This window comes from Saccopteryx bilineata, chromosome 9 (genome assembly GCF_036850765.1).
Source record: "Saccopteryx bilineata isolate mSacBil1 chromosome 9, mSacBil1_pri_phased_curated, whole genome shotgun sequence".
NCBI classification, from domain to species: Eukaryota; Metazoa; Chordata; class Mammalia; order Chiroptera; family Emballonuridae; genus Saccopteryx; species Saccopteryx bilineata.
In genome coordinates, this window is record NC_089498.1 from 77,739,768 (window position 1) to 77,766,405 (window position 26,638).

Genomic DNA, 26,638 nt, shown 5'->3' on the forward strand with positions numbered 1-26,638 from the left:
AACATCTTAAATACAGATGTTTAGTTTTTTGTTTTAAATTCAGGAATAGTATGCTTTTATTAACGATATTGATGATTGATTTTGAATGTTTTTACTTCAAAAAGCCAAAACTCCTGGTGGATGGAATTTTATGAAGCACCTGTTAAGCTTTAGGGAGGGAGGACCTTTTTGGCAGCAACCCAAAATACATATTTAAACAATGAGCCTGCCAAAGTCAGGAAATTATAAAACAGTTTTGAAATTGCAGAATCTGCTTTTTTTATTACCCCTCAGCTTTCTTTTGCAGCTTGGTTATAAGTTCTTTCACATGGGATTTACTAATGTTCTTACTATTTTAAGACCAGATTTAGAAAAATAAAATCAAGTTTGGAGTTCTCAGGTTTATGTAAAAGACCATCAGTTTTGGGGTTTTTCTTGTTTTTGTTTTTCTTTTTGTGGTAGAGGCAGAGAGAGTGAGAGAGAGGGACAGATAGGGACAGACAGACGGAGAGAGAGAGATGAGAAACATCATTTCTTCGTTGCGATTCCTTAGTTGTTCATTGATTGATCTCTTATATGTGCCTTGACTGGGTGGCTACAGCAGACTGAGTGACCCCTTGTTCAAGCCAGCAACCTTGGGCTCAAGTTGGTGAGCCTTGCTCAAACTAGATGAGCCCCCCCGCGCTCAAGCTGGCGACCTCAGGGTCTCGAACCTGGGTCCTCCGCATCCCAGTCCGACACTCTATCCACTGTGTCACCGCCTGGTCAGGCAAAAGACCATCAGATTTTAAACTGAATTGCCTTCTCAAGAATATAGGCTCACCCTTCCCAAACCTTTTGGAGGAGTCTATTATTTATTAGTGAGCACAGCCCAGCTGGCTGGCTTGCACACATGGCCCCTCGGGGTCTCGGGTTTTCCTGTGTGAAGTGAGAGCTTTAGATGGAAAGTGTGCCCCAAACCGTGTGGAGAAGCTGGACACTCACACAGATGGGGGAACCTGCTGAGGACATGCTTCTTGGCATATTCCATCTGACCTGAATCTTTCAGCATCTGAACTCTCAAATTCACTGTTTCTGTTCCCACGTCTAGAATTTAAATTAAGAGACTTGGGGGTCCAGATGGCAACAGTATCTTCTTTGTATATTTCAGCAATGGGATATTCTTTGTGTACTATTGAATTTTTCTTCTTCTTCTTCTTTTTTTTTTTTTTTGGTATTTGTAGTTGTTATGTTATGTTAAGCAGCTCCGGTTTTTTATTTAGCTAACTGCTGTTTTTAAGTTTTATGATTTCATTACACACAGAGATCAGGAATTGTTTGAACTTCGACACCCCACTCACAATCTGGCAGAAAACATTGGGTAGATGGTGGTTGATGATGGTGGTGAGCAGGAGATTTACCAGAAGGCATAGAAGTGAGAACATAGTCTAAGCACTTGTTGTCTTCAGGTTCTCCAAGACTTGTGATTGGAATTGGGATAAATTTTCCCAGCTTCTCTTAGGAGAAAACATTTGTGTAGTCACTCTGATACATATGGGGGAGGGGGGGAGCAGAAAGGAAAGCATAATTTGGATTTTCTCATCTAAGGTTCTTTGGCTGACATTATCACTATCCACTAAATGTTAGGAAATGAAAAAAGCAAGGCACCATTCTCATAAAGCAATTTGTTTTTTATTCTTATAGGGCACCCATCCTGTTTGAAATTTTGTCCTGAACTAACAACAAATGTGAAGGCCTTAAGGTGGCAGTGCATTGAATGCAAGACGTGTAGTGCGTGTAGAATCCAAGGCAAAAATGCAGTAAGTATGCCCTTCGGTTTCCAGCTCCAGGTAAATTGTTAGTTTTCATTGTTACAGGTTTTTTTTCTGTACACTGTCTGCTGTATTCTTTTAAACTTTTAAATACACAGATAAAAATTTTCAACATTGATCATGGTGTTCCTAAATTATATTTTATAACTGTTAATTGGATAGCATAAGAATTTTTGGCCTTTTACAGTTGGTTTCAGTCTCAATTAGTCTCTAATATGTTACATTACAGGATAATATGCTTTTTTGTGACTCCTGTGACAGAGGATTCCATATGGAGTGCTGTGACCCCCCACTTTCCAGAATGCCAAAAGGTGAATTTTTAAATCATATTTAAAATGTGTTTTATTACATCCTCATTAGCCTTGTCCTGCTGTTTGACAGCTCAGAGGTAGACAGGTTCCCTAGCCTTTTTTAACCTCTTCCACCTTCCTTTGTACTTATGGATTTGGCACAGGTTATGACCAGAAGAGTGTAAAAACATTTAGTTTGAGGATGATGGATATAATAAAGACTAATTCAAATACAGGGATAACAAGACCATTCCTCTCCCGAAACTGTTTCTTTACTAGAACAAGTTTAGATTAGTTAGGTCAGAAGTTTCAGGCATTGTCCATGTTATCGAGTACTGTGTTCAGAGGTAAGAAATGACCTTTTTCGATGATGGTAAGAACTATAACTGCGAAGCTCTGCAACAGGAGCCGTCTCCATGTTCTTGGCTATCAGTTGATACTTTGGACATGAGCATCAGATCTATCTTATATGGGTATATCCATACAAAATAAGGTTTTTCATCTCTATTGATTATATAAGTAAGCCTAGCTTAGTCTCCTTTTCTCATTTTATAATATATTAAACATTTAAAATAACTTTGCCTTATTATTACAAAATGTGTACATTTTCATTGTGAAAAGATTTAGAGAAAACATAAATTGACAAAAAGGAATAAAAAGAAAAATCAATTAGAAATTCCTTCTCTGTCCCCATATACCCTTTTAAAAAGAAGTTGAACGTTCTCTATATGTTTTTGTAATTTTTTCCTTCTTAACAATAATGGAACAGTTACAGTTTTCAATGAGTGTGTTGAGCTCCGTAGTATAGCTGATTATGGGCCTGATGTGCTTTGTTGGTTATATATAAATATATATATAAACACTTAAGACTTCTCTAAATATATTACTTGAAAGCTGGTAAAATATTTTTAAATTTTTGAATTGACATTCTTTAGGTATAGTATGTCTGCTCCAGTTTGCCCCATCTCACTGTTCCCTGTTGTGTTACATCCCAGCTTGCTTCAGTCTCATGTATTAACATACCTGAGTGGTTTCTGAACATATATGATTTTGTGACCCCCTGTATAAAAATACGCATAACTTATTTAACCAGTCACCTATGGTGGACATTACAAATGTTTCCAATTTTTTCCATCTACAATTATTGCCTTACGATAAATTTGCTGGATCAAAGGCTGTGTACATGAAAAGTTGTATAAGTTTTCAGAATGACCACCAGTGTAGAAGAATACCTCTTTCCCTATATTATGACCAACACTATGATTACTTTATTGCATTGAGTCTAAGATACACTTTTTAAAAAACATTTTAATATCTTTGAAATCAGATGCATCTTTTTAAGTTAGTAGTTTTTTGTTGTTGTTTTTGTTTTGTTTTGTTTTGTTTTGTTTTAGAGACAGAGAGAGAGTCAGAGAGAGGGATAGACAGGGACAGACAGACAGGAACGGAGAGATGAGAAGCATCAATCATTAGTTTTTTGTGCGCATTGTGACACCTTAGTTGTTCATTGATTGCTTTCTCAAATGTGCCTTGACCGCGGGCCTTCAGCAGACTGAGTAACCCCTTGCTCGAGCCAGCGACCTTGGGTCCAAGCTGGTGAGCTTTTGCTCAAACCAGATGAGCCTGCCCTCAAGCTGGCAACCTCGGGGTCTCGAACCTGGATCCTCGGCATCCCAGTCCGACGCTCTATCCACTGTGCCACCGCCTGGTCAGGCTAAGTTAGTAGTTTTATTACATTCAATGAAATACAGTGTTCTTATTTTAAATTTTTACCAATTAGATAATAGAGAAAAGATGTCTGATAATGTTTCTTCTTTCAGTAGTAAGATTGAACATTTTTGTGTTTGATATGGTTATCGCCTTTGTAAAATGACTTTTTTAAATCCATTTATTGCTTTTCTATTGGGGTTTTCACCATTTTTTGAGATTTTTCAGGAGCTCTTATATTTTTATGCAGTTAAATCCATGAATCTTTTTCTTTATGGCTTCAGTTTTAAATGTCAGTAATGATTAGTTATATAAATATCCATGTATTTTTTTTGGTATTTGTAATATTTAATTTTATTATAATATTTACTGGCCTAGAATTTATTTTTGTAAAGGATAGGAAATAATTCTTTTCCTTACCAGATAGATGGTTGTTTGTTCCATCTCCACTTATTAAATCATCTTATCCATTCACCACTGATTTGAAATAAAACCTTTTTCATATGCTAAACTTTTCTAGACATTTCAGTGTTCTGGTCTTTCAATTTTTATCTGTTGATCTATTTCCCTACACCAGTGTATAGCTTTAATTATTGTAGTTCCATAATACTGAAAATTTTTAAGTTTTAATTTAAACATTATATTTTATTCTGATAGTTTTCTTTAGTGTGAAAATTTTCCAGAAAGAGATGATAAAATAAATACTTTTTTCCAGACATGCTAAAAACTGATTGACTTGAAAATGTTTTGCTCAGATCAAAAGCTGTATAGTATCTGACAGGATCAGGTTTTTCTGTGTGTTTAGGTGGTGGAGGGAGGCTTATGACAGTGTTGGAAAGGCCTTGTGGAGAGGTCCTGAGACTGCTGCCCTCTGCTCTTACCACCTTGATGGGGAAAACTGGCCTTTGATGATGGCTTCCTGAAGAGGCTGACAGGAGGGAGGGAGCTGCCTGGAGTTACGTTCTGCAGACAGGCAGCCTTGGGCAGCTTTTATAGCTACAGTTTATATTTAACCTCTCTCCTAAAATGAAATATTAAAATATTTTTGTCTTGTATGTATTAATTCAGGGATGTGGATTTGCCAAGTCTGCAGACCAAAGAAAAAGGGAAGAAAACTACTTCATGAAAAAGCTGCACAAATAAAACGACGATATGCAAAACCCATTGGACGACCGAAAAACAAATTAAAGCAACGATTGTTGTAGGTTGAGATCTTATCAAAAAGAAACCTTTCTCTTGTGCTTTAAAATATGGGTGATTGTAACCCCCTTAAGTCCCATTAAGTTTTTACCATCATTTTTATAAACTAAAGGGATGGGGCTACTTCTATTATATAAACTGGAAATTTTCTGATAATAGCATTTTTAATTAGAATTGGTATTTTAGGGTCTTCTGTTGGCAGTAGCTGTGATGCTTAGAGACCTTTTCCAAGCAGCAGGATGGAGGCAGACTGTTCAGAACTGAAAACAGTCATTCGGCCCACTGTTACTGGCGGAAGGAACATTAGAAGAGCTTCATTATATAAATATTTATATGGGGACTTTAAAACAAGAGAGGGATTTGTCTGTAGTGAATCTCTTTTGTCACTTTCGATAACATTTTAGAAAAATACTTCTTTTTTATGGTGGTAATTTAGTATAATAACTTCTTAAGCTCCCTTTTATGAAATGTGACCTGAGAAACCTGCAAGTGATTGTCTTCATGTTTGTCTCCAGCGAGACAGGCAGAACCATTTGGTATGTGTGGATGTATGCAGACATACAGTACATACAAAATAACAATTCGCTGTGGTCTGCAGGTCTGTTACGATAACCCCATTTCTGGTAGCCTTTGCCGTATACTGTAGTTGCATTTACAGCCCAGTAGAACATTTCACAGGAGTGACTTGGAAAAGTAGAGGAAAGATAAGAAGTGGAATGCATGTGTTCTGTAAAACCTGTACAGAGGAGGGTTTTGACTCTCAGCAGTAAGTAAGGTGTGAGGAATGAAGTCAGTAGATTTGCATGTCTGGAACAGAGTTCTATGAGTAAGACCATTGCCCAGTTCTAGAAAGGGTCGCTATGCTACAAGACTGAATAGGTGTTCTACACATACCCTAAACAAACACCAGGTATCTTACTTGCTTACTCTTTCCCCCTAATTCTGTCTGAAGCAATTCATTATATTACCTACTTTCAGAAAAACAGTATCCTCCTGCACCTTTATCCCTCAAAAGAGAAATAGAAAATGTGTGATCTTTTCTAAAGTTTTCTGTGAATCTTTATGAAAACCCTTTAACTGGTAGACATTTTTAAATGGAATATTTGTTAATTTCTGGAGGCAAACATGAAATGTATTTATGAACAAAATCTTTCATATTAGCGTCATTTGAAGTAGAAATTATATGTTTTTGCATTCATCCTGTATAAGCATTGTTCTTGAAATGGGACTGTATCCTCAGGGCCCAATTAAAAAAACCAAATTAGGATATAAACTTTCTAAACAAAGGACACAGCTGAAAATTGCATCTGGCACCAATCCTAACTTTTTGTTTGTCCAAAATTGTCCTTTGAGCTTAGGAATTTTTAAGACAGTCTAGGGAGTTTTCCTTTGTACATGCTTTATAAGCATATTATCCTTTCTGGGCAATCGATTCCAGATACAGTCCAAAGACTGCATTCTAATGCGAAACATTTTAGCCTGGATGAGTTGTTTATTGGTAGCCCTCACCGTGACACTCTAGATCTCCAGAGTTAACCTGATTTGGCTGAATAGGTGGCGTCAGGCAAAAGCTCCTCCTGGTGGTTGAGCCGCCCCAGATAAGTCTAGTAGCTCACCCAGTTGGTCTGTAGCAGCCTGCCCTTCTGCGGACTGCTGAACTTGTTCATTAAGTCTTGATGTACAAGATAACCCCAAAAATGTTCTCTTCTATTTGTAATCATTTAAGATATTTTTCTAATTCTTATCATATCATTTTCAGGCTTCCATTTCTTCATTATTAGCCTTCAGCTAAAAATTTTTAAAGTGCATTCTTGGGCTGTAATTCACATGCAAATATTTCTATTGTATAAAATTCTGCTCCAAAATGAGTAGCTTTCTAAGCCCTAGCCTGAGGTGAAGGCAGGCAGCTGCCCGTCCTGTAAGCAGCTGTTGTGAGCGGAGTGTGACCCCCAGTCTCTGTTGACCACACAGCTTTATAGGCAGAACCAGCATCAAATGAACTGAAATAGTGGTCAGAACCAGTGTACAAAGATTCTGATGCCACGTGTCTGATAATGAACATGGTAAATGTGCTGCTGCTTCACCAGACTTTCCATGTCATGTTTGACCTGCTGTAGCTTTTCTTTAATCATTTCTTCAGTTTTTTGCTATTGTTGTTCTTTTTTCAGCAATATTTTATGCTGTTATTAATTGTCTCCTTTACTCAGAGAGTATTGTTGGTTATCGTCCTAAGCATAAACTACTACGAGGAAGAGGGTATTTTTTAGCGTTTTCTTTAAAAATAAAATTTAAAAAAAAACCTTACTAATTTATAGATATACCCAAATTCTATTTATACAAATTTTCCAATTGAGTTAAAATTGCTTCTAACTAGAGAGTAGATAAGCTTATTTTTTTGCTTCTAGATACTATGACTTATTTCCTTTAATATTTTTAAAAAGACATTTCAGGAAGTCATAATTACTTGGACAACACAGAGTGTAATATTTTTATTTAATTATAATGAAAGCATCGGGTATTCTATCAGTCTCTTAAATTTTTTCTTATATTTATTGCCCTTGGGTACCCGTGGATTCTTCCAGTACCTGTGGGATGGGCCCTGGAAGAGTCTTGAGTGACATGCAGATGTCGCTGCTGTTTCCACAGAGAGACATCAAGTGGAAGCTCACACATGAGAGCAGTTCCTAGGCTTGCAACTCAGTTTCTTAAGTTTAAGCACATTGAATGCATCTAGTTGCTATAAATTTGTTTGAGATACCTTTATAATTCTATTATTAAATGCTGATACTATTCTCTAAATTTTTGCCTAGGTCTGTTACCAGTGATGAAGGATCCATGAATGCATTCACAGGAAGGGGGTCACCTGGTAGGGGTCAAAAGACTAAAGTCTGTACCACACCTTCATCTGGTCATGCTGCATCTGGGAAGGACTCAAGCAGCAGATTGGCTGTTACAGACCCCACTCGGCCTGGTGCCACCACCAAAATCACCACCACCTCCACCTACATTTCTGCCTCTACACTTAAAGTTAACAAGAAAACCAAAGGGCTCATTGATGGCCTTACTAAGTTTTTTACACCATCACCTGATGGTCGCAGATCACGAGGTGAAATAATAGACTTTTCAAAGCACTATCGTCCAAGGAAAAAGGTCTCTCAGAAACAGTCATGCACTTCTCATGTGTTGGCTACAGGTACCACACAAAAGCTAAAACCTCCACCTTCTTCACTTCCACCCCCAGCCCCCATCTCTGGTCAGAGCCCCAGTTCACAAAAGTCCATCACCTCTACTTCTTCTACCTCTCCCCAGAGTTCTTCCAGCCAGTCCAGTGTGCCCTCCTTTAGCAGTCTTACTAATAACAGCCAGCTGAAGGCACTCTTTGATGGACTTTCTCATATCTATACCACTCAGGGACAGTCTCGAAAAAAGGGACACCCAAGTTATGCACCACCCAAACGTATGCGTCGTAAAACTGAATTATCTTCCACGGCAAAATCTAAAGCCCATTTCTTTGGAAAAAGAGATATTAGAAGTAGGTTTATTTCTCACTCCTCCTCCTCTAGCTGGGGGATGGCTAGAGGACGTATTTTTAAAGCAATTGCTCACTTCAAGCGAACAACTTTCCTTAAAAAGCACAGGATGCTAGGCAGATTAAAATATAAAGTGACCCCTCAGATGGGGACCCCCTCACCAGGGAAGGGGAGCTTGACAGACGGAAGGATTAAACCTGATCAGGATGATGGTAAGCAAAAGGTCAAAGCTCCAACCAAACCTGCGTCCCGTCCCTTCCTCCCCAACCTCGAAAAGAATAAATAAATCAACTCCTATTTGTCACATAGGTCTTAGCTATTTCTCTTGTTCTCACTTCACTTTCATACAGAAATAGTGAAACTTTGACCTTTTTCTAATGCTGACTAAACCTCCAAAATGTTGTTTTTCCAACTAATACTCTCCCACCTTTTATTATTTATTTCCATTCGTAGTGACACTAGGACCCCCAGATGCCTTCGTAGCGTTGCTTATGGCTCTGTAGTCCTGCATGAGTAGCCACTGTCACGCTTCTGCCGTGTCCTTGCCCGTGCCACCTCTTCAGCCGCAGCGCTGTTGGGTCGGGCGCGTTGTCAGTGCCTCCACCAGGGGGGCCTTCAGCTCCTCGCTCCCCTCTGCTCCATTGCTTTCTCATGACAAAGTTCATCCTGCTTCCTGATCTGTGATTCTGTGAGGTGTGCTTTTGGATGTGAGTGTGTCTGTGTGTGTATTCACCATAGGGAGAAAACTGATTTCATAATTTCATTTAACAGATTTGCCCGTTACACGTGCTACCCTTTATAAAACAAGAAAAAAACAAAACAAAAATGTGTCATTTGGACAAAGTGGTAGATTTTATTATCGCAAATGTGGTAATTAGAGTTCTGTAACTAGACTACTATTCTTGGTTGAAAATTCTGATTTTGCTTTGTGTTGCTCTGACTTTCCCTCATTTATTTATTGAAGCTATAAGAAGATGACAGTGACAATTTTTTATTCAAATAAAAAATTGGGTGCAGCAAGGGAAGGATACTTGCTGGCTCTTTGAGCAGTGCTTAGCTGTAAAAACTTATTAAGTTTTTTAAAAAAAATCTCTAGTTGCCCACTATGCTAATTTGGTACCGTTTTGGTAATATACGGTGGTTACTCATGATTCAAGTCAGTGAAGATACTTTCTGCTGGTTTTAAATGACAGATACTGAAATCAAAATAAGCATCAAACAAGAAAGTACAGATATAAATGTGATTGGAAACAAGGATACTGTTACTGAAGAGGATCTGGATGTTTTTAAGCAGGCCCAGGGACTCTCTTGGGAGGTAAGGCCAGAATACCACGTTATTGTAACAAGGGTAATGTGTGACTTTTTAAGTTATGGTTATTATGAAATTACTGCTTTGATTTTATAGAGACTCCCAATCAAATCCTTTGTGGTTCTTTAACTGAGATCTTGGCCATTTTGGTTGACTGTACATTAGAAAGCAAACACTTTGTAGAGTGATGTTCACTTTTAAAACTTGCTAGCGCTCAGCTGGTCTCACAGAATATACCAGAGTAGCAGTTGAGGCAGATTTTGAAAAACACCTTCTAGTTGTGAAGGAATAGAATTTTGATTATTTTTGCTCAAATTTAGAAAATAGCAATTTAAAATCATTAACGAAAAGAAGAACATCACTTTTAAATTTAGCAGTGTTTCTGCCAACACAGATGTCCAGCCATATGAAAAATGTCTCATAATCTTAACTCTTTGGCATTGATGAAGACAGTATTATGTTGCATGATCAGTTATAGTCACTTTTATTGTCCAGTGATGTCTTTAAATTATTCTACTTAAAATATCAACTCTACTAAGCTTCTGTCACCAAAATATTAAAAGGTAAGGCTGTTGGACTTCTCAAAGACAAATTTATTATGGATCGTGAATTTTTTTATGTCAATACACTACATTCATTTGGCACAATACTCATGGATAAACTTACCTACACCACCTCATTTCTGTTTTTAGGTGGAGGAGGCTATCTATAGGCTCTTAAACATTATTTTTAGTAGCAGCCACTTAGGCTAAATACTTGGATGGTTTCTACTTTACAGGCTGTTGGATATTTCCATTCCTCATTTTGCCTCCAGCAGTATGCCTTATATTGTTTTTCCTTTGGCTAAGTTAAATGTCAAAATTTTTCCCAATCTTTGAGATCTGAAGTCCTTTTAATATTACCATTTTTTTAGCCTACTTCTGGCATTCATAGATAACAGGATAAAAGCAGACCATTACCTGAAAGATACTGTTAAGTCTAAAGCCCTTTCTTTCCAGCTCACCAGCACTGGCTTTTTCTTCTTTTTTTATTTTTCTGTAGTGAGAAGCAGGTAGGCAGAGAGACTCCCGCATGTGCCTGACTGGGATCCACTGGGCAAACCCTCTAGGGGGCGATGCTTTGCCCATCTGGGCCATTGCAACCAGAGCCATTCTAGCGCCTGAGGCAGAGGCCATGGAGCCATTCTCAGCGCCTGGGCCAACTTTGCTTCAATGGAGCCTTGGCTACGGGAGGGGAAGAGTGAGATAGAGAAAAAGGCGAAGGGGGGTGGAGAAGCAGATGGGCGCCTGTCCTGTGTGCCCTGGCCAGGAATTGAACCCAAGACATCCACACACTGGGCTAACGCTCTTCTGCTGAGCCAACTGGCCAGGAACAACACTGGCTTTTTCATTCAAGAACATTTCTTGTCTGTGTCAGGTGCTGTGCTGGACACAGAATTCCACAGTGACTCAGGCAGGCAAAGTCCTTAACCTCGCGTAGCTAGCTTACTGCACAGGAGTAAGATGACAAATAATAGCTTTGTCATCTTTTAATATATTCCCTTTCAGATCACTGAATTCAGTTCATCAGGCATTTGTCTTTACATCCTTTCATCCTACCATGGTGATACTGTTTTTTAGGGTATTGGTTTGTATATATAGAAATATTATACAAGGTTATTTCACAAGGCCTATAATGTTTTTTCAACAACATGAAAATTCAAACTTAAGATTAGGGTTCTGGTCTTGATAGGGTTTCATATCCACTGGTGAAAGAACCAAAATATAAGTGAAGAAATATCTAATACTTGTATTTTATTTATTTTCTTTTCGTTCCCTCTGACAGAAAATAGAGTGTGAAAGTGGAGTGGAAGACTGTGGCCGGTACCCTTCTGTAATAGAATTTGGAAAATATGAAATCCAAACCTGGTACTCCTCGCCTTACCCACAGGAATATGCAAGGTAATGGAGTAAGCCTGCAGGTGTATAACTATAATGTCATATGTGAGGAAGGAAAAATCTTTTTTATTTTTATTTATTTTTTTATTTTTTTACAGAGACAGAGAGTCAGAGAGAGGGATAGACAGAGACAGACAGACAGGAACAGAGAGAGATGAGAAGCATCAATCATTAGTTTTTCGTTGCGACACCTTAGTTGTTCATTGATTGTTTTCTCATATGTGCCTTGACCACGGGCCTTCAGCAGACCGAGTAACCCCTTGCTTGAGCCAGTGACTTTGGGTCCAAGCTGGTGAGCTTTGCTCAAACCACATGAGCCTGCACTCAAGCTGGCGACCTCGAGGTCTCGAACCTGGGTCCTCCGCATCCCAGTCCAATGCTCTATCCACTGCGCCACCACCTGGTCAGGCGAGGAAGGAAAAATCTTGATTCTAAAGCAGGAATTTATTATTTTCAGGGCATAAATTTTGATAGATTTTAGTGATTTCAAAACTATTACTTTGCCAGTATCTTTTTGTGGTAGCCATTATTCTTTGTAAGCTCCTCACACTCCTTACACAGGCGTTGTAAATTTTGCCTTTTAGTTTCTAGACCGGGCTTTTTCTCTTTAAATAACTGGGTAAATGTTATTTGTATCTGAAACCAAGTCAGGAAAAAATAGTAGCCATTGTAAAAGATTTGGTAAGTTTCTTCTCGGTTGCCTTTTTCCTAGTTAGTTTAGGAAACTAATTATTCTTATTTCTGATTTCTGGCATTTTATTTTTGTGGGGTTTTTTTTGTTGTTGTTGTTGTTTGTTTATTAAAATGTAGCAAAAGAGGGGAAAATGGGAGAATGTAGGTCAGAGTGCATAGCTTAAGACACCCTTCCCCAAATCTTTAAAGCCATCTGTGACTAACTTATTGAAAATGAAGAGAAAATAATGGCACTAGAATTCTCATTTGTTTTGAACTAAGATTAACTGTGAGATTGTCTTGAACTAATATATTTTAAAATGGGTATCTTGTGAGCAGATTTCATTCTACAGGGACATCAGGGTACACTTTATTAGTATCTTCTCAAATTTTTTAGCCTACAGAATTTCTGGTAATCACACATTTGCTTTTTATCTTCCACAAATATTGTCCCTTTCTCTAGTATGTGAGTGTCTGGCTAATCACCTGATTGGCGAGAATGGGAGGGTGTTCTAGAGCTCAGTGGCAAACTGTCAGGAGTCCTGGTTCCTCTTCCCCGCTTATGTCCCTTGGCTCTGGTTTTGAACAATGGTTTTCAAACCCCAGTGTGCTATAATTTGTATGGGTAATCATAAGTCATGTGTTCTCAGAGCTTTGAATAAAATTTGCCTCTAAGTCCAAGATTTGAAATTACTATTATCTTAGTCTGTATCTAACTCTCCTCAAATTATTTCTTCCCATTCTTATACCCCGAAAACCTTGAAAGTACTTCTAAACATTTTTAGTGTAAATACTAGCAACATCCATTTAAGCATGATAGGGTACAAGTAAAATATGTTATAATTTTTAAGGTAAAGAAAAAGTTAACAGGGGAGAGAAAGCTACTTGTCTAATATTACTCAAGAGTCAGTGGAATTGATAGAAACAAGCAAGATCATTTGACTTTGCTACCCTTACTGCTTTAGACCATATGTAACTATGATAACTTTGAAGTTATCTCACCCTAAGCACAAGTACGAACAACTATATTGTAGGATTCTTCAGACTTACAACTATGCAGAGTATTTTTTAAAATAACTAATTCACTTTTTTTTTGAGTAAAAGATTATTATAGTTACACCACTGAGCACATATATTATTGTGAACTTATGACATTAAATCTGAAATTTGAAAAATACGCACAGTGACCTGACAGGATGCTGTCCGTACTGTTGATTTAAAAAAAAAAAATTTTTTTTATTTATATATTTTAGAGAGGAGAGGAAGAGACAGAGAAAGAGAGAGAGAAGAGACAGAGAGAGAAGGGGGGGAGGAGCTGGAAGCATCAACTCCCATATGTGCCTTGACCAGGCAAGCCCAGGGTTTCGAACCGGTGACCTCAGCATTTACAGGTTGACGCTTTATTCACTGCGCCACCACAGGTCAGGCCGTACTGTTGATTTTTAGAGTAGTGGGTCCAGTTCTGAAAACCTTTATTTTTTTAGAACATTTCTAAGGAAACAAATGATTTGTTCACAAAGTTAAGGCAACACATATTATTATGTTGAAAAATAATGTAAGGTTTGTATGTTCTCTTTATTACTGGCCTTTTGTTTTTGTTTTTTTGAAGCTGCTTCTTTCAAATGATGTTATATAACCTTACTATGACATAGAGAAAATTGAACAATATCTAATTTCCCCCTAAAAAGTATAATCAATCTAAAAATCTTTGATTTAAAAATTTTAACAGATTACCAAAGCTTTACCTGTGTGAATTCTGTCTTAAATATATGAAGAGTAAAAACATTTTGTTAAGACACTCAAAGAAATGTGGATGGTTTCATCCTCCTGCAAATGAAATTTACCGAAGGAAAGACCTTTCAGTATTTGAGGTAAGCGGGTATAAATAAAAAACTCAGTTTTTGAAACTTAGTATTTCTAATTGTTACATTTACTGAATTGTTTGTAGAAGGTGCAAAGTATATTCAATTTTGGGATTGAAATTCAGACTGCTCTTTAAAATACCTCCATGGTTTGGAATGTTTATCTAACTATAATATATTAAGTAACCATTTAGACTGATAGTGAATTCCTACTTTATCATACTAATTTTCTGTCTTCCCCCAAATCCCTGTCTGCACCAGATACATTCGCCAGTGAATTTATGATCTCCTCAGCTTTTTGTAAATTCTCCTTTCTTTGGCAGGAGAAATCAGCTTTGTTCAGCAGCTCCAGCCAATGTCTGGCAGGTGCTCACGCTTCCAGGGAATTGAGCAGCTGTACACATCTCCTCCGCACACAACCACCTGTGTTTCCATCCATTTCTTGGCAGAGTTGATAATCCTTTTGGTGAGACCCCAGCAGATGTTGGGACTCCCCTCCAATCTGGGTAGATGGCCACCCCTGGAGAACTCTGCTGTTCACAGGAACCCCTTGTGGCTATGTCTGTCATTGTGGGTTCTTGAAGACATTTTGTGTTTTCAGAATTGATTTAGTAGCTAAAGGTCTTGGCCTCTATATCATTTCATTGTTTAATCATGTTCTACTGTCAGTTTCAGGGATCCAGCTTAGCTGAGTCCGTTGTACCTGGAGGAGACCAGGCTTTGCTTTCCTGTAATTGCCTATTCACAGGGCTTTTTGATTCTCTTCACTCCAGTTGAGCACTTCTGTTGCCCTGCCTTATTTTCTTCTATTACCCATCTCACATTATTTTTCATTCCTGGTTGCTCAGAACAAGCCTTCCTTGTTCAGTAGACATGATATTTTCTTTCTTTGAAATAGTTTTACTTTAGGATTCTCTTTTTCTGAGTTGTTAGCAGACTAAAATGTATTCTTCTTCCCCACATTTCTCGTTAGTGCTAGGCTGTAATGTCTGGCATTATATTTAATACAAGGAGGGTCATACGTAGGTTTCTGTCATGGATCAGGCTTCCCTTCTCAGACAAGCTTGGGCCACTCCTTTTTTCCAAGACTGATCAGAGAACACAGGTAACTCCAGCTGTGTCTTAAGAATTTTTAAAGCCCCTTTTCTATATTGGGTTCTTTAGGCAAGCTTGAAGGAAGAAGGCTGTTGTTGCTGGGAAGATTGGATGTTAATTCTTACGAAAGGGTAGGCATAGGGTTTCCCAGCCTAGGCACTAGTCCCTTTTCAAGCTGGATATTCTTTGTTGCTGGGGGCCGTCCTGTACATCGTATTTAGCAGCATCCCTGGCCTCTACCAACTAAATGTCAGTAGTGCCACCAACCTCCATAGTTGTAACAACCAAAAATGTCCCCAGAGATAGCCCATATTCTTTGGGGAGCAAAATCACGCCCAGTGAGGAGAACTGGGCTAGAGGGAAAGCCAAATGCAAGCTATTTGTCCTCCTTTTTGTTAGTCTTGGGATGCTCCCCAGCCAGCCCCAGTCAGTTGAGTCAGCAGAGCTGTTCTCAGTTGAGCTTAATGTCACAAGTTCAGCTTTCCCATTGGCTTCTTCCTTGGTGCTTTGAATTCTTTCTGTTAATCAAAATAAAATGAAATCACTGTCTCATTATTTCCTGAGGGACAGACACATTGTTGGCTTTTAAGTAATTGTTAAATAAATCAATTTTAATCTGCCTGTGGGGCTGAAGCTTTCATAAATCCAGGGGAGTCTTCTTAAGGGGAAGAGGATCAGTCTGTTAGGCTGGTAGGACTGGGTTGCTGATTCAGGGCTGGTGCTTGGACTGTACAGAGATGAAAGGGAGAAAAATCAGAAGCAGATTTGTAAAATTTATTCATAAAAATAATTGAAGAAACTGGATTGGGTAAGGGCCAAGGTCCCTATTCTGGAATCTAAGTTAATATTTAGAATACAGTATGTACGAAACTTCTGAGCAGCTTCCTAAGTATCTTATAAAATACCATATTTTTCGCTCCAGAAGACGTACCTGACCATAAGACACACCTAGGGTTTTAAGGAGGAAGATAAGAAAAAAAATATTCTGAACCAAATAATGTGTTAAAATATTTAATAAAATACCATATTTTTCGCTCCATAAGATGCACAGGCATTTTCCTCTCCACTTTTGGGGGGGAAAAGTGCATCTTATGGAGCGAAAAATATGGTAAATAAAGAATCATTACAGATTGCTACCATCCTGTCTTCTCTTACCTATTACTCATGAAAGCATGCCAGATTAGACCTTTCACAGCTGGTAAAATTTGCCTTTGTCATTGTCATCTCTGTTTTTCTGGTTCACAGATATATCATTATTGTCTGTCCTTTTTATAATGTACTACCAATTCCAAAAGGACTGTACTCCCAAATACATAAAAACTTCCTTTAATTAAAGAGAGAATTGTATGCTCTGTGCCCATTGCCCATATTTGATTATGTTGCTATGTGTGGGACCTAGGTTTCATCCAAGGGAAATAGTTATATGAAATCTAAAAATAATTTGTGCAATATGAGAACCTGTATGGTCCACAGGAGACTCAAAAACAGTCAAGTTCATTGTTAAAGAGCTCTGCTTAGCAAATATCCATTTCCCCTAAGAAAAGTGCTGGGGAAATTCTTCTTGAATCTGCTGTGATTTCTGTTTTCAACAAGTAACTACATTTGATCAAAGCAATTGGCATCTGTGCTTAGCCTTCTGTCTATAGCCATCAGTATCACAGCTTGATACTTTTATTTTGAAGAGAAATAGACTGTAATCATGCTACTTATTGTAGGTTGAAATTCATCTCACTTTCTCTGTAAGTATTCCCAACATAGAAATTTTATCTTTTCCAATTATATTTAAAATGATGCTTGGGATAAGACCAAAATGGAAGCCTCTTTTGCTAATCCTCACTTCTGAAGAACCAGTGTAATAAAGTTCATTTATTTTATTTTTATGTGAAGCCCTTTTGAAAACAACATAAAGTTTAACTTACTTAAACAATATTTTGATCTGTTTACATTTCTTTAATTCAGGTTTACTTGGTTCAAGCAGAGAGGATTTGCATGATCATTTTTTACTCCTAATAAATTGCAAATAAAAATTACTTCTTAGTGGTTTGACCTTTCTTTGGCTAGCTTAAAGAGAAATTTAAGCTATCTTACATTTATACTAAGAGAAAAGGTGGAATTCTGATTTGCCAATTGACACCTATTTTCTGTTTAAAAACTCTACTTGTTTAATGAAGTGTTTTAATCTCTCAGTTTGGGATTTGGAAATAAAACCATATAAAAGAAACAAATTTATATTGAGTGGTATTTTTATGTTAAATAATGTTGTCTGTTTCTCTTTGCTAGGTTGATGGGAATATGAGCAAAATTTATTGCCAAAACCTTTGCTTGTTAGCCAAGCTCTTCCTGGACCACAAAACGTTGTATTATGATGTCGAGCCATTCCTTTTTTATGTCCTTACAAAAAATGATGAAAAGGGCTGTCATCTGGTTGGATACTTCTCTAAGGTAAAACAAGAGCCAGTATGACCTTCATTTTCTTTTTCAGAATGTTTTTGGTACAGTCCAATTCTTTGAACAGGGCTTTTTTTATCACTATAATTTGAATAAGTGACATGTGTTTCTGAAAAGTCAGGTTCTTGTTCAGAGCTCTTTTAAAAACAAAAACAATAAACATCATACTGAGAACTGTGTAAAGGACCAGCACAGTTTGCTGTCTTGATTGCCAGCATCTGTATAATGTAAGAATAGCTGCTTGCAAACCACCTAGCATCTCTGATTTTCTAAATGTTAAGCTTATTATTTTCTTTTTCCCCTAAGTGCTGTCAACATGAAGCTTTCAGTATAATGTGGCCTGTAAGAAATAATTCTCATTGCTCTTTATTGCGTTCCCTCTGTGGTCATCAGTACCTCAGTGAATTGGAACATTGGCCTTTGGACTGTTGAGCGGAGATGATGACTGGTTTTACTCCTTCATCTCGTATTCTCCATGCTATTGTTCTAAGATCTAAAGCAGCCTCACCTTTAGAATGCCTAAGTATCTCCATCTGGTAACATAGGGCAGCCCTTGCTGTATTGAGTGGTTATAGTTTGTCTTTTTCTCTGGTTCGGAACCAATTCTCTCTCATTCTCCTGCTCAAAAGCTTCTGAGAAACAGCTCATACACAATAAAGGAAAACTGAGTTTGGAGATATTTACCAAGTAATGACCTTACTATTCTTAGGCACCTAGGAAATAGTTTAATGTGCCCAGATGGTTATTATGAGACTTCCAGGCAGAAGGTAAATGACCCAAACCCTGTGTTTTGTTTCTTTTATGATATATCTTTTCATATTATGTGATAAATGAGTTTTAATGAATCAACTTTTGCATAATATAAATGGAATACTTTATAGAAATGTCATTTTCATGGGAGATCAAAAGATAGGGTATATATGAAGGCTGTTAACAAACTGTAATTTTTCTAAATTTAAGAATCAAAGACCATCAGCAAAAATACAAGTAAGTGACTGCGCCCAGCGGAAACTGCCTCAGTGTTTTCATCCACATATTTGGTAAAGCTCCAAAATAGAAAAGAAGAAAGTTAATTTATACATTGCAGATTCAAAAAATGACAGAGAAGCAACACAGACTTTAAACAGGAAATCTATTTATAGGTATATAAAAAGAATAGTGGTAATGATTGTCCTTCCTACTAGAACATGGTATTCTTTAAATACACATGAGTTGAAATGTAGATACCTAGTGGTGCTTGCTGTCCCTGTCCTGCTGCGTCATGTGCTGGCCTCTGGGTCTCTGGTCGATGGTGACTCTTGTGGTTTGAGTCTCTGCCTCTCTTCCTCTTCGGGGCTCACATTTTACTCAGAACAAGCTAACCTTTTCTCATTTTGTCAGTTTCTTTTATAGTATAGCAGCAATTACTGTCATTTCTTACCATACTTAGAATAGTAGTATTCTTTGACAGTGTGGTGAAACAAAAAATCATCCAAAAAATAACCATGTTAAAAGACTAGATACAAATCAAACTATATTCTAACATGTCCAATTGGAATGTTAAGGACTAGGACCCTTTGAAGTTATATATACTTAAACCAGATTCTAGAGGTGATAGCCAAGATGACCTAGAAAAATTCAGTGTAAATTTTTACATGTATATGACTTCGCAAGCACGTAATAGATTGCTCTAAACAGGAGAGAAAGAAGGAACGGCTCTTTTCCCAAAGATTTAAGATTTAGCTGTAATAATGTGTTAAGGGAGAATAAGGGGGGGGGGGGGGAGGACCACTGTTGAATTTGATTTCAAAAAAATCTCCTAGGAATAGGTAGGAATATTTTGGCATAAAGAGAAGAATGACATCAAGAATGAGTTGTTTTAACCCAGAGTACATCTCCTTTTAAGTAGAAGGACCCATTTGTCTAACTTTGCAAAATAGACTAATTATTTGAACCTTTGCCAATGATGTTCACATTTAGCAATAGACAATCCTGCTTCTTAGGAAAACTGACACATTATTTCTTCCTCCTCGTTTCTTTGACTCCACAGACAGCTACAAATGTGCAAAATTTGGAAGCACATCTTTTTTACAAAGAAATCTTTAATTCTACCCTGTAGGGTTTTTTCCACAACCATTTCCTGTGATCTTTCAAATAGGTTCATTAAAGATCTGGGTGTTCTGAAGTAATTCTTTAATGTGGTTAGTGCCATTTGTGGTCAATCTTATTTGTGGTTTATATTTGGCCAAAGCATTCACAACCTCAAAAGCCTTTTCCAGATCGTCTCTGTGTAGGTTTTGGCGGCTTCTATGTACTCTGAATAAAATATTGGTGCTCTGATGCCATATCCCATGAAAATTGTAAATTCTTCCTTAACTATAAGAACATATTCTTCCCTGTCTTCCTCTTGGTTTTGGGATTTTGGTAATATTTAGGCCTCACTTGTTTGGTTTAGGGATTTCTTGTTGCTGTTATCTCTTGTTCTGTTTTATATTCCCGGTTTGAATCGCAGATTAATTCTTTCTCCAGCTTTTTACTTTGACTTTTTATTCCTAGGAGAAGTGTATTTGTGCAAATCTACCCACACACATACTATTTTAGTCTCACTGGGCGTTTGCTCAAAGGCAGACGACGTGTTGCTGTTGTGGCACTGTAAGTTATTTAGCCAGGTAGAGGCTGAGTCTAACTTACCACCTGGGTGCTCTCTGGCTTTTTTTTTCTTCTTGTCTCCCAAGTTGCAAGAAAAGCATTTCTTCCATCCTGTCTGTGTTGTTTCATTTCTCTTGTGCTGCCTTGGGTTCTTTATCCATATTTACGCTACTGGCTTCCAGACATAAGGACATAAATTGAGAGAAATACCTGGAGTTGACGATTTATCATTAGCTGATGGTGTGATTGATTAGCGTTAGGATTATTCTGCTCCAGCCTCACCGAACACTTTGGTTCACCTGAGTAGACTGTGGTACAAGGACTGTGGCAGGTGCGGGGAATTGCCCACTTCAGCAGAGTCCTGACATACTTGATCTGTTTCTCCTTCCCTCAGGAAAAGCTTTGCCAGCAGAAGTATAATGTCTCCTGCATAATGATCATGCCCCAGCACCAAAGGCAAGGATTTGGACGGTTTCTCATTGATTTCAGTAAGTGAAGTGCTTTATTTACTTTCATGATCCAGCGCGCTGATGGCTGTTAAAGGAAAGGGTAACATAAAACTTTATTTAACCTTTGTTGTCTTTATCAATAGATAATGGGTTTTCTATTTATATTTACATAGGTTAGAAAATCTTCCTCTAGTGAAAAATTTACTGCTGCTCACTTATTATACTCCAGGAAATTGAGACTAGATCTCTCAGCAGTGTCACTAGCTCACAAAGCCATTACCCTGAATGAACCAGCAGAATTGCATTCCATTCCGTGGTGTTCATGCTCATTAGCACCAAAAGAGGCAATTATTTGCGATTAAAGCTGAAGAAAGTGTTATTTAAAAGGATTTTCAGCTTTCTAAAATTTTGCCTATAATCTTGTACAATACAGGGCAGGAAAGGAATATTTCTCTTTAGAAAAACAATTCTTTAGATAGCCTATTCTTGGAGCCTCCATAATAGAAATAACTCCCTTATTCATTTTCCTTTTCTATTATGGATATTATTACAGTGTTTGTGTCTAGCGGTTGTCTAAGAAATGTTTTTTATATACATTTGTATATTTTGAATCTCCTTAATTAAAACTGCAATACTATATAAAAGTATGCACCAGATGATGTAAGAGAAATGGTCGTGTTTGTTTCTGTTGTATTACAATGGACGTGTCAATGTAGTGTGAAGGGTACACTTTGAGAGTTGATTAAAGATATCCAAATAACAGGAAGGCCAAGTGTTCCATGATAATAGTTATTTCTGACAATGTAGAAATCTGTCACTGGGAACCATTTTTTACCTCATTATAGTTTGTCTGATTTTAAACTGAAAGAAGAAAAATTCAGAAAATTGTGTGATCTTCATAAGGTACATAAAATGCCAAAACTACAATGTAAATTTGCTCAAGGAAAACCACGAAGAAATATGTCAAGGCCAAATTTATGTATTATTAGATACTGAAATATTAAAGTCTTGGTGTAAAATAACTGTATAGCAATTTTGGACTGATTTGTATGACTTATTGACATTGAAGGATATTTTTTGAAGTATTTTGTTTTGATTATCTTTGTATTTTTGGATAACATTTCTAGTTACTAAGTCTTATGTATTCTTTCCTGACCTACTTTTCCCATGGAGGATCACCTTACCAGGAGTTCACCATTTTTGTTTTACAGAGTCCTAGCTGTAATCAGTTCAAAGTGCAAATCCATTTGTCTTGTTCTGGAGCTTTTTGTGGCCATCATTCATAAGTTGTTCATAAATATAATTTCTGGTATGCATAGCAGCCATTCAAGACAAACTGTTGATAGTCGGCATGCCTAGAGAGTAAGGCAAACTAGTTTAGTGTTCAAGGCCTTCCAACATCTAGTTCAGCCTATATTACAGGCTTTTTCACCTACTAATCTGTTTTCTCAAATATTCTAAAAATGTTTTCATACTTCTGGTCTTTGTCTCTGAAGTCCTGAAATGGCCATTTCCTCTTTCCCCAGGCTAAGGTTTTTCAAAATCTCTTCACTTTGATCCCACCTTTAGAGCATCATCTCTTTCCCCTCTTGCTTCCGTATCTCTGTAGGGTGACACTAATTAGACATAATGTACCCTTTGTTGTAATTATTAATGTGTCATATTCCTTGAATACCATCTTCTTTGTAGTCAGTGGACAGTGCACTCAGCACTCTGCATTATTTTAATGGAAGCTTCAAAATGATATGGTCACTGCCCACAGTAATTTTCTACTTGAAATTAAAAAGAGACTGAGACTTATTAGGTAAAAATGCAAGTCTCCAGATATAGTAGCATCTTATTTGTATGACATGATCTGGTGGTGAGGCTTTCTGCATAAGGGAACAACGCAGAACAAAGACATTATTACCTTCAATGGCTAAATATTTATGGCAGCCATTTTTGTGAAAACTGTATTAGAGCCTACCCTATATTTTTAAATGTGAAGTATGAAATACAATAGAACCCTTCTGGATGGCTCAGGGCCATCATGATGAATGTCATCTATTAGGGTGCGTCCAAGCAATGCAGTGCTGAGGGTATAATTTTAGATGTTCTCTTTCCAGTACCCTTGGCATTTCTTGTGCCCCTACACTGCAGTAGGTTAAGGAGTGTTGAGAAGGATTTGAATAATGTCTAAAGGGGATTGGTGGATTGGCGTTATTCCTTCAGAGATGAAGAGATCCTGGGAAGAATTTTATAACATACAAAGAAAATTGCAAGTAGTATAAAGCCAATAGAAATTTAATTTAAAACAAAAAATAATTTCTTGGCTACTAAGGTTTTAAAGAAGATAGAGTACTCTGCTGAAAAAAAATTGATAGTGTCTCTTTCTTTGGAATTATTTAAAATAGTAGGTAAATACTGTTGTCGAATTATTTAGATCCAAATTTTTGTAGAAGGAAGAGTTTAAATCCTGTGACCTCTCATAATCCTTGTCAACCTCGTAATTCAGAACTCAGGGCAAAACAGATTAACCAGGATTATGGGTTTTCTAAAATCTCTTAAGGGACCTTTTAATGGTTATGTTTATTTTATTTCCATTTTGTACATGAGCCTGAGGTCTTTGGTCAGGGGATGTATTTTCAGTAATTCAATAAAAGTTGTAAGGCAAGAAAAGTCTTTATTTTGTTTGTAACAACTGCTGGTTTAGGAAGCTGAAGCGACTTGCTCACTTACACAGTGGACCATAGGCACTGGTGGAATGTATGTGTTGTGGGCATATAAAGACCTGTGAGTCCCCAGCCTCACGTTGTCTCCAGGCCAGGCGAGAGAAGGGGAGTGGTCACCCAGCAGACCAAAGGCTATCCTTGGAATAAGTTGTCTCTCTCTTCTGCAGGAGGTCACTTGCAGAGTTTGATCGGGGTGACTAATGGATACTAACTCCCTGCCTGCTCAAGCCACCTCAAGGGTCTTGTGACTCTGCCCAAAATTTAAGTGGGTAAAGGAAGGTGTGACTGCTATGGGTGGAAGCTGATAATCACAACTCTGTCCTGGATTTTGAGATTCCTTCTCTTTCTCAGTCAGAAACTCTTAAAGTCCTTGTTTACACACATACACACACACACACACACACACATACACACATCTTATTCTTCATCTTTGCCTGGATTTTGAGATTCCCTCTATTTCTCAGAAAATTTTAAAGCCCGCCTTGTCTACAGACACACACACACACACACACACACACACACACACACCCCTCTACTCTTCATCTCCACCAGACATCTCAAAACTTCAAAGAAGCCTCCCTCTGACAGCATCTATGGTTCCTGAGAGAGAAGCAAGCAGCCCCGGGTCTGGCTGGGGGGCTGCCCAGCAGTGCCTTATCCAGCTCACGATTTTTTCCTTTAATTTTGAAATAATTTCAGGCTTAGAGAAAAGTTGCAAAAATAGTACCAAGAATTCCCATATACTCTTTACCCAGATTTTCAGATGTTAACATTTTATTACATTTGCTTTCTGCTTTATTATCTCAATCTCCCTCCCTCTTCTTCACCACCCCCCGTATCATTTATAAATTTATATATACATATAAATAATTCTTTTTCTGAATCACTTGAGAGTAAATTACAGACCTGTGGCACCTTCACCCCTAAATATTTAAATATTTTTCTAAAAACAAAGATGCTATCCTGCATAATCACAAATTATCAAAATCAAGACATTAATGTTGATTCAGCACTATTATCTAATCTCATTCAAATTTCAGATTTGCCAGTTTTCATGAATGCCCTTTCAAGGAAAATAAAAAGTTTCCCCATCTAGGATCACATACTGAATTTAGTTATTAATATTAAGTCTCTTGAGTAATCTGGCATAGTAAGTCATTTTGGGGGGATTATTTTGAACAACTTATTTTTACAGTGTCCCTCAATTTGGGCTTGTCTGATGCTTTTATGATGAGGTTCAAATTATACATTTTTTGGCAGGAATACCACAAAAGTGATGCTGTGTCCTCAGTGTATCTTAGCAAGGTCACATGGTAATTTATTTGTTCCATTTCTGGTTTAAGGGTTCCTCATTACTATGGTAGTTACCAAATGGCCATTTTCTAATTCCATTTTTTCTTATTAGCTGATGTTTACTGTAAGGAAGAGCTTTCTTTATTAATATTTTTAAAGATTTTACTTACTGATTTTATGGCAAGGGGACGAGAAGTATCAATTCATAGTTGCTTCACTTTATTTATTCATTGCTTATTTGTTGTACGTGCCTTGACCGGGCAAGCCCAGGGTTCAAACCAACAACTGCAGTATTTCAGGTCAACGCTTTATCCACTGCAGCACCACAGGTCAGGCTCTTTTTAATTTTTTAATTTAATAACTGGTTTATCTAATTATTCATTTATTTATATAATCATAAACTCATGGATTTTTACTTTATTCATTGGTTTATAACTTGTTGCTTCCATTATTTATTTTGGTAATCAAATTGTCCCAAATTTATTCAGTAGGAACTGCTTTAAACTGGTTCCTTTATCCTCCTGACATGCCCCATCCTTTGAATACTTCCTTACTTTCCAGAACAACATTGTTTTAGATCATCTTGTTCTTTTTTTGACCTCTCTGTGGGATCACTCATTTCTCCTGAGGGCCTCGATTCTTTATCATTGAAAATGTAGATACCAAGATCTGGGCCTTGAGATGTGCTTATTGCTATAGGCACATCACTGTTTCTAGACCTTTTTAGGGGACAGAACTAAGAATGAGTGTGTGTGTGCGTGCGCGCACACACACACACACACACACACACACTCTCACACTCATACCTCATAAATTCATGCCAAAACCTTGTATTCCAGATTAATACCACAAGATTAACACCACAAGAGTTTATTCTACCATGTTTCCATATTCGTAACTCTCCTCTCTGATAATGAGAAACCTCGCTTCCATTGTCCACAGACTATTTATTTACATGCCCAACCCTAAAGTACACATTAAGTGTTTTCAGAGTTCTTAACTCAGACCTCTGTGAAAAATGAACCTCCTTACTACACGCCAGTATTTGTACACAGATGGTCCCCAACTTAATGATGGGTCAACTTAGGATATTTTGACATTAAGGTAGTTTAAAAGCAATTTGCATTCAGTAGAAACCGTACTTTGAATTTTGCTCTTTTCCAGGGCTAGCAATATGCTTGCTGCAGGGTTCTCCCGCGTGATGCCTGGCAGTGGCAGTGAGCACAGCTGCCAGTCAGCCACATGTCATGAAGCCAGACAGCCAATTTCCACTATGACTGTGCTGTTAGCATTTAAAAAACAATTTTTTTTATTTTTTATGTATTGACTTTAGAGAGAGAGGAAGAAAGAAAGACAGAGAAAGAGAAATACTGATTTGTTGTTCCACCCATTCATGCCATCATTGGTTGATTCTTATAGGTGCCCTGATAGGGGATCAAACCCACAACCTTAGCCTGTTGGCATGATGCTCTAACCCAGTGGTCGGCAAACTCATTAGTCAGCAAAGCCAAATATCAACAGTACAACGATTTTGAAATTTCTTTTGAGAGCCAAATTTTTTAAACTTAAACTATATAGGTAGGTACATTGTTATTAACTTAATTAGGGTACTCCTAAGCTGGCCTTTGCGCCCGCACTCAAGGGGCCAAAGAGCCGCATGTGGCTCATGAGCCACAGTTTGCCACCACTGCAACCAACTGAGCTACCCGGCCAGGGC

The 26,638-nt window shown here is 37.6% G+C and overlaps 1 protein-coding gene across 7 annotated transcripts in view; it reads left to right on the plus strand.

Moving 5' to 3' along the window:
- KAT6B (lysine acetyltransferase 6B) overlaps nucleotides 1-26,638 on the plus strand; it is a 214,948-nt gene that overhangs the window by 150,693 nt on the left and 37,617 nt on the right. For 5 of the 7 annotated variants that reach the window (XM_066244013.1, XM_066244012.1, XM_066244011.1 and 2 more), the window contains exons 5-13: nucleotides 1,663-1,778; nucleotides 2,020-2,101; nucleotides 4,856-4,988; nucleotides 7,798-8,729; nucleotides 9,711-9,832; nucleotides 11,651-11,766; nucleotides 14,165-14,306; nucleotides 17,673-17,834; nucleotides 20,863-20,956. In XM_066244013.1, the coding sequence (XP_066100110.1) occupies nucleotides 1,663-1,778; nucleotides 2,020-2,101; nucleotides 4,856-4,988; nucleotides 7,798-8,729; nucleotides 9,711-9,832; nucleotides 11,651-11,766; nucleotides 14,165-14,306; nucleotides 17,673-17,834; nucleotides 20,863-20,956 (1,899 nt within the window). The remainder of the gene's footprint in view (nucleotides 1-1,662; nucleotides 1,779-2,019; nucleotides 2,102-4,855; nucleotides 4,989-7,797; nucleotides 8,730-9,710; nucleotides 9,833-11,650; nucleotides 11,767-14,164; nucleotides 14,307-17,672; nucleotides 17,835-20,862; nucleotides 20,957-26,638) is intronic. The other 2 variants (XM_066244016.1, XM_066244017.1) reach the window with 2 other exon arrangements.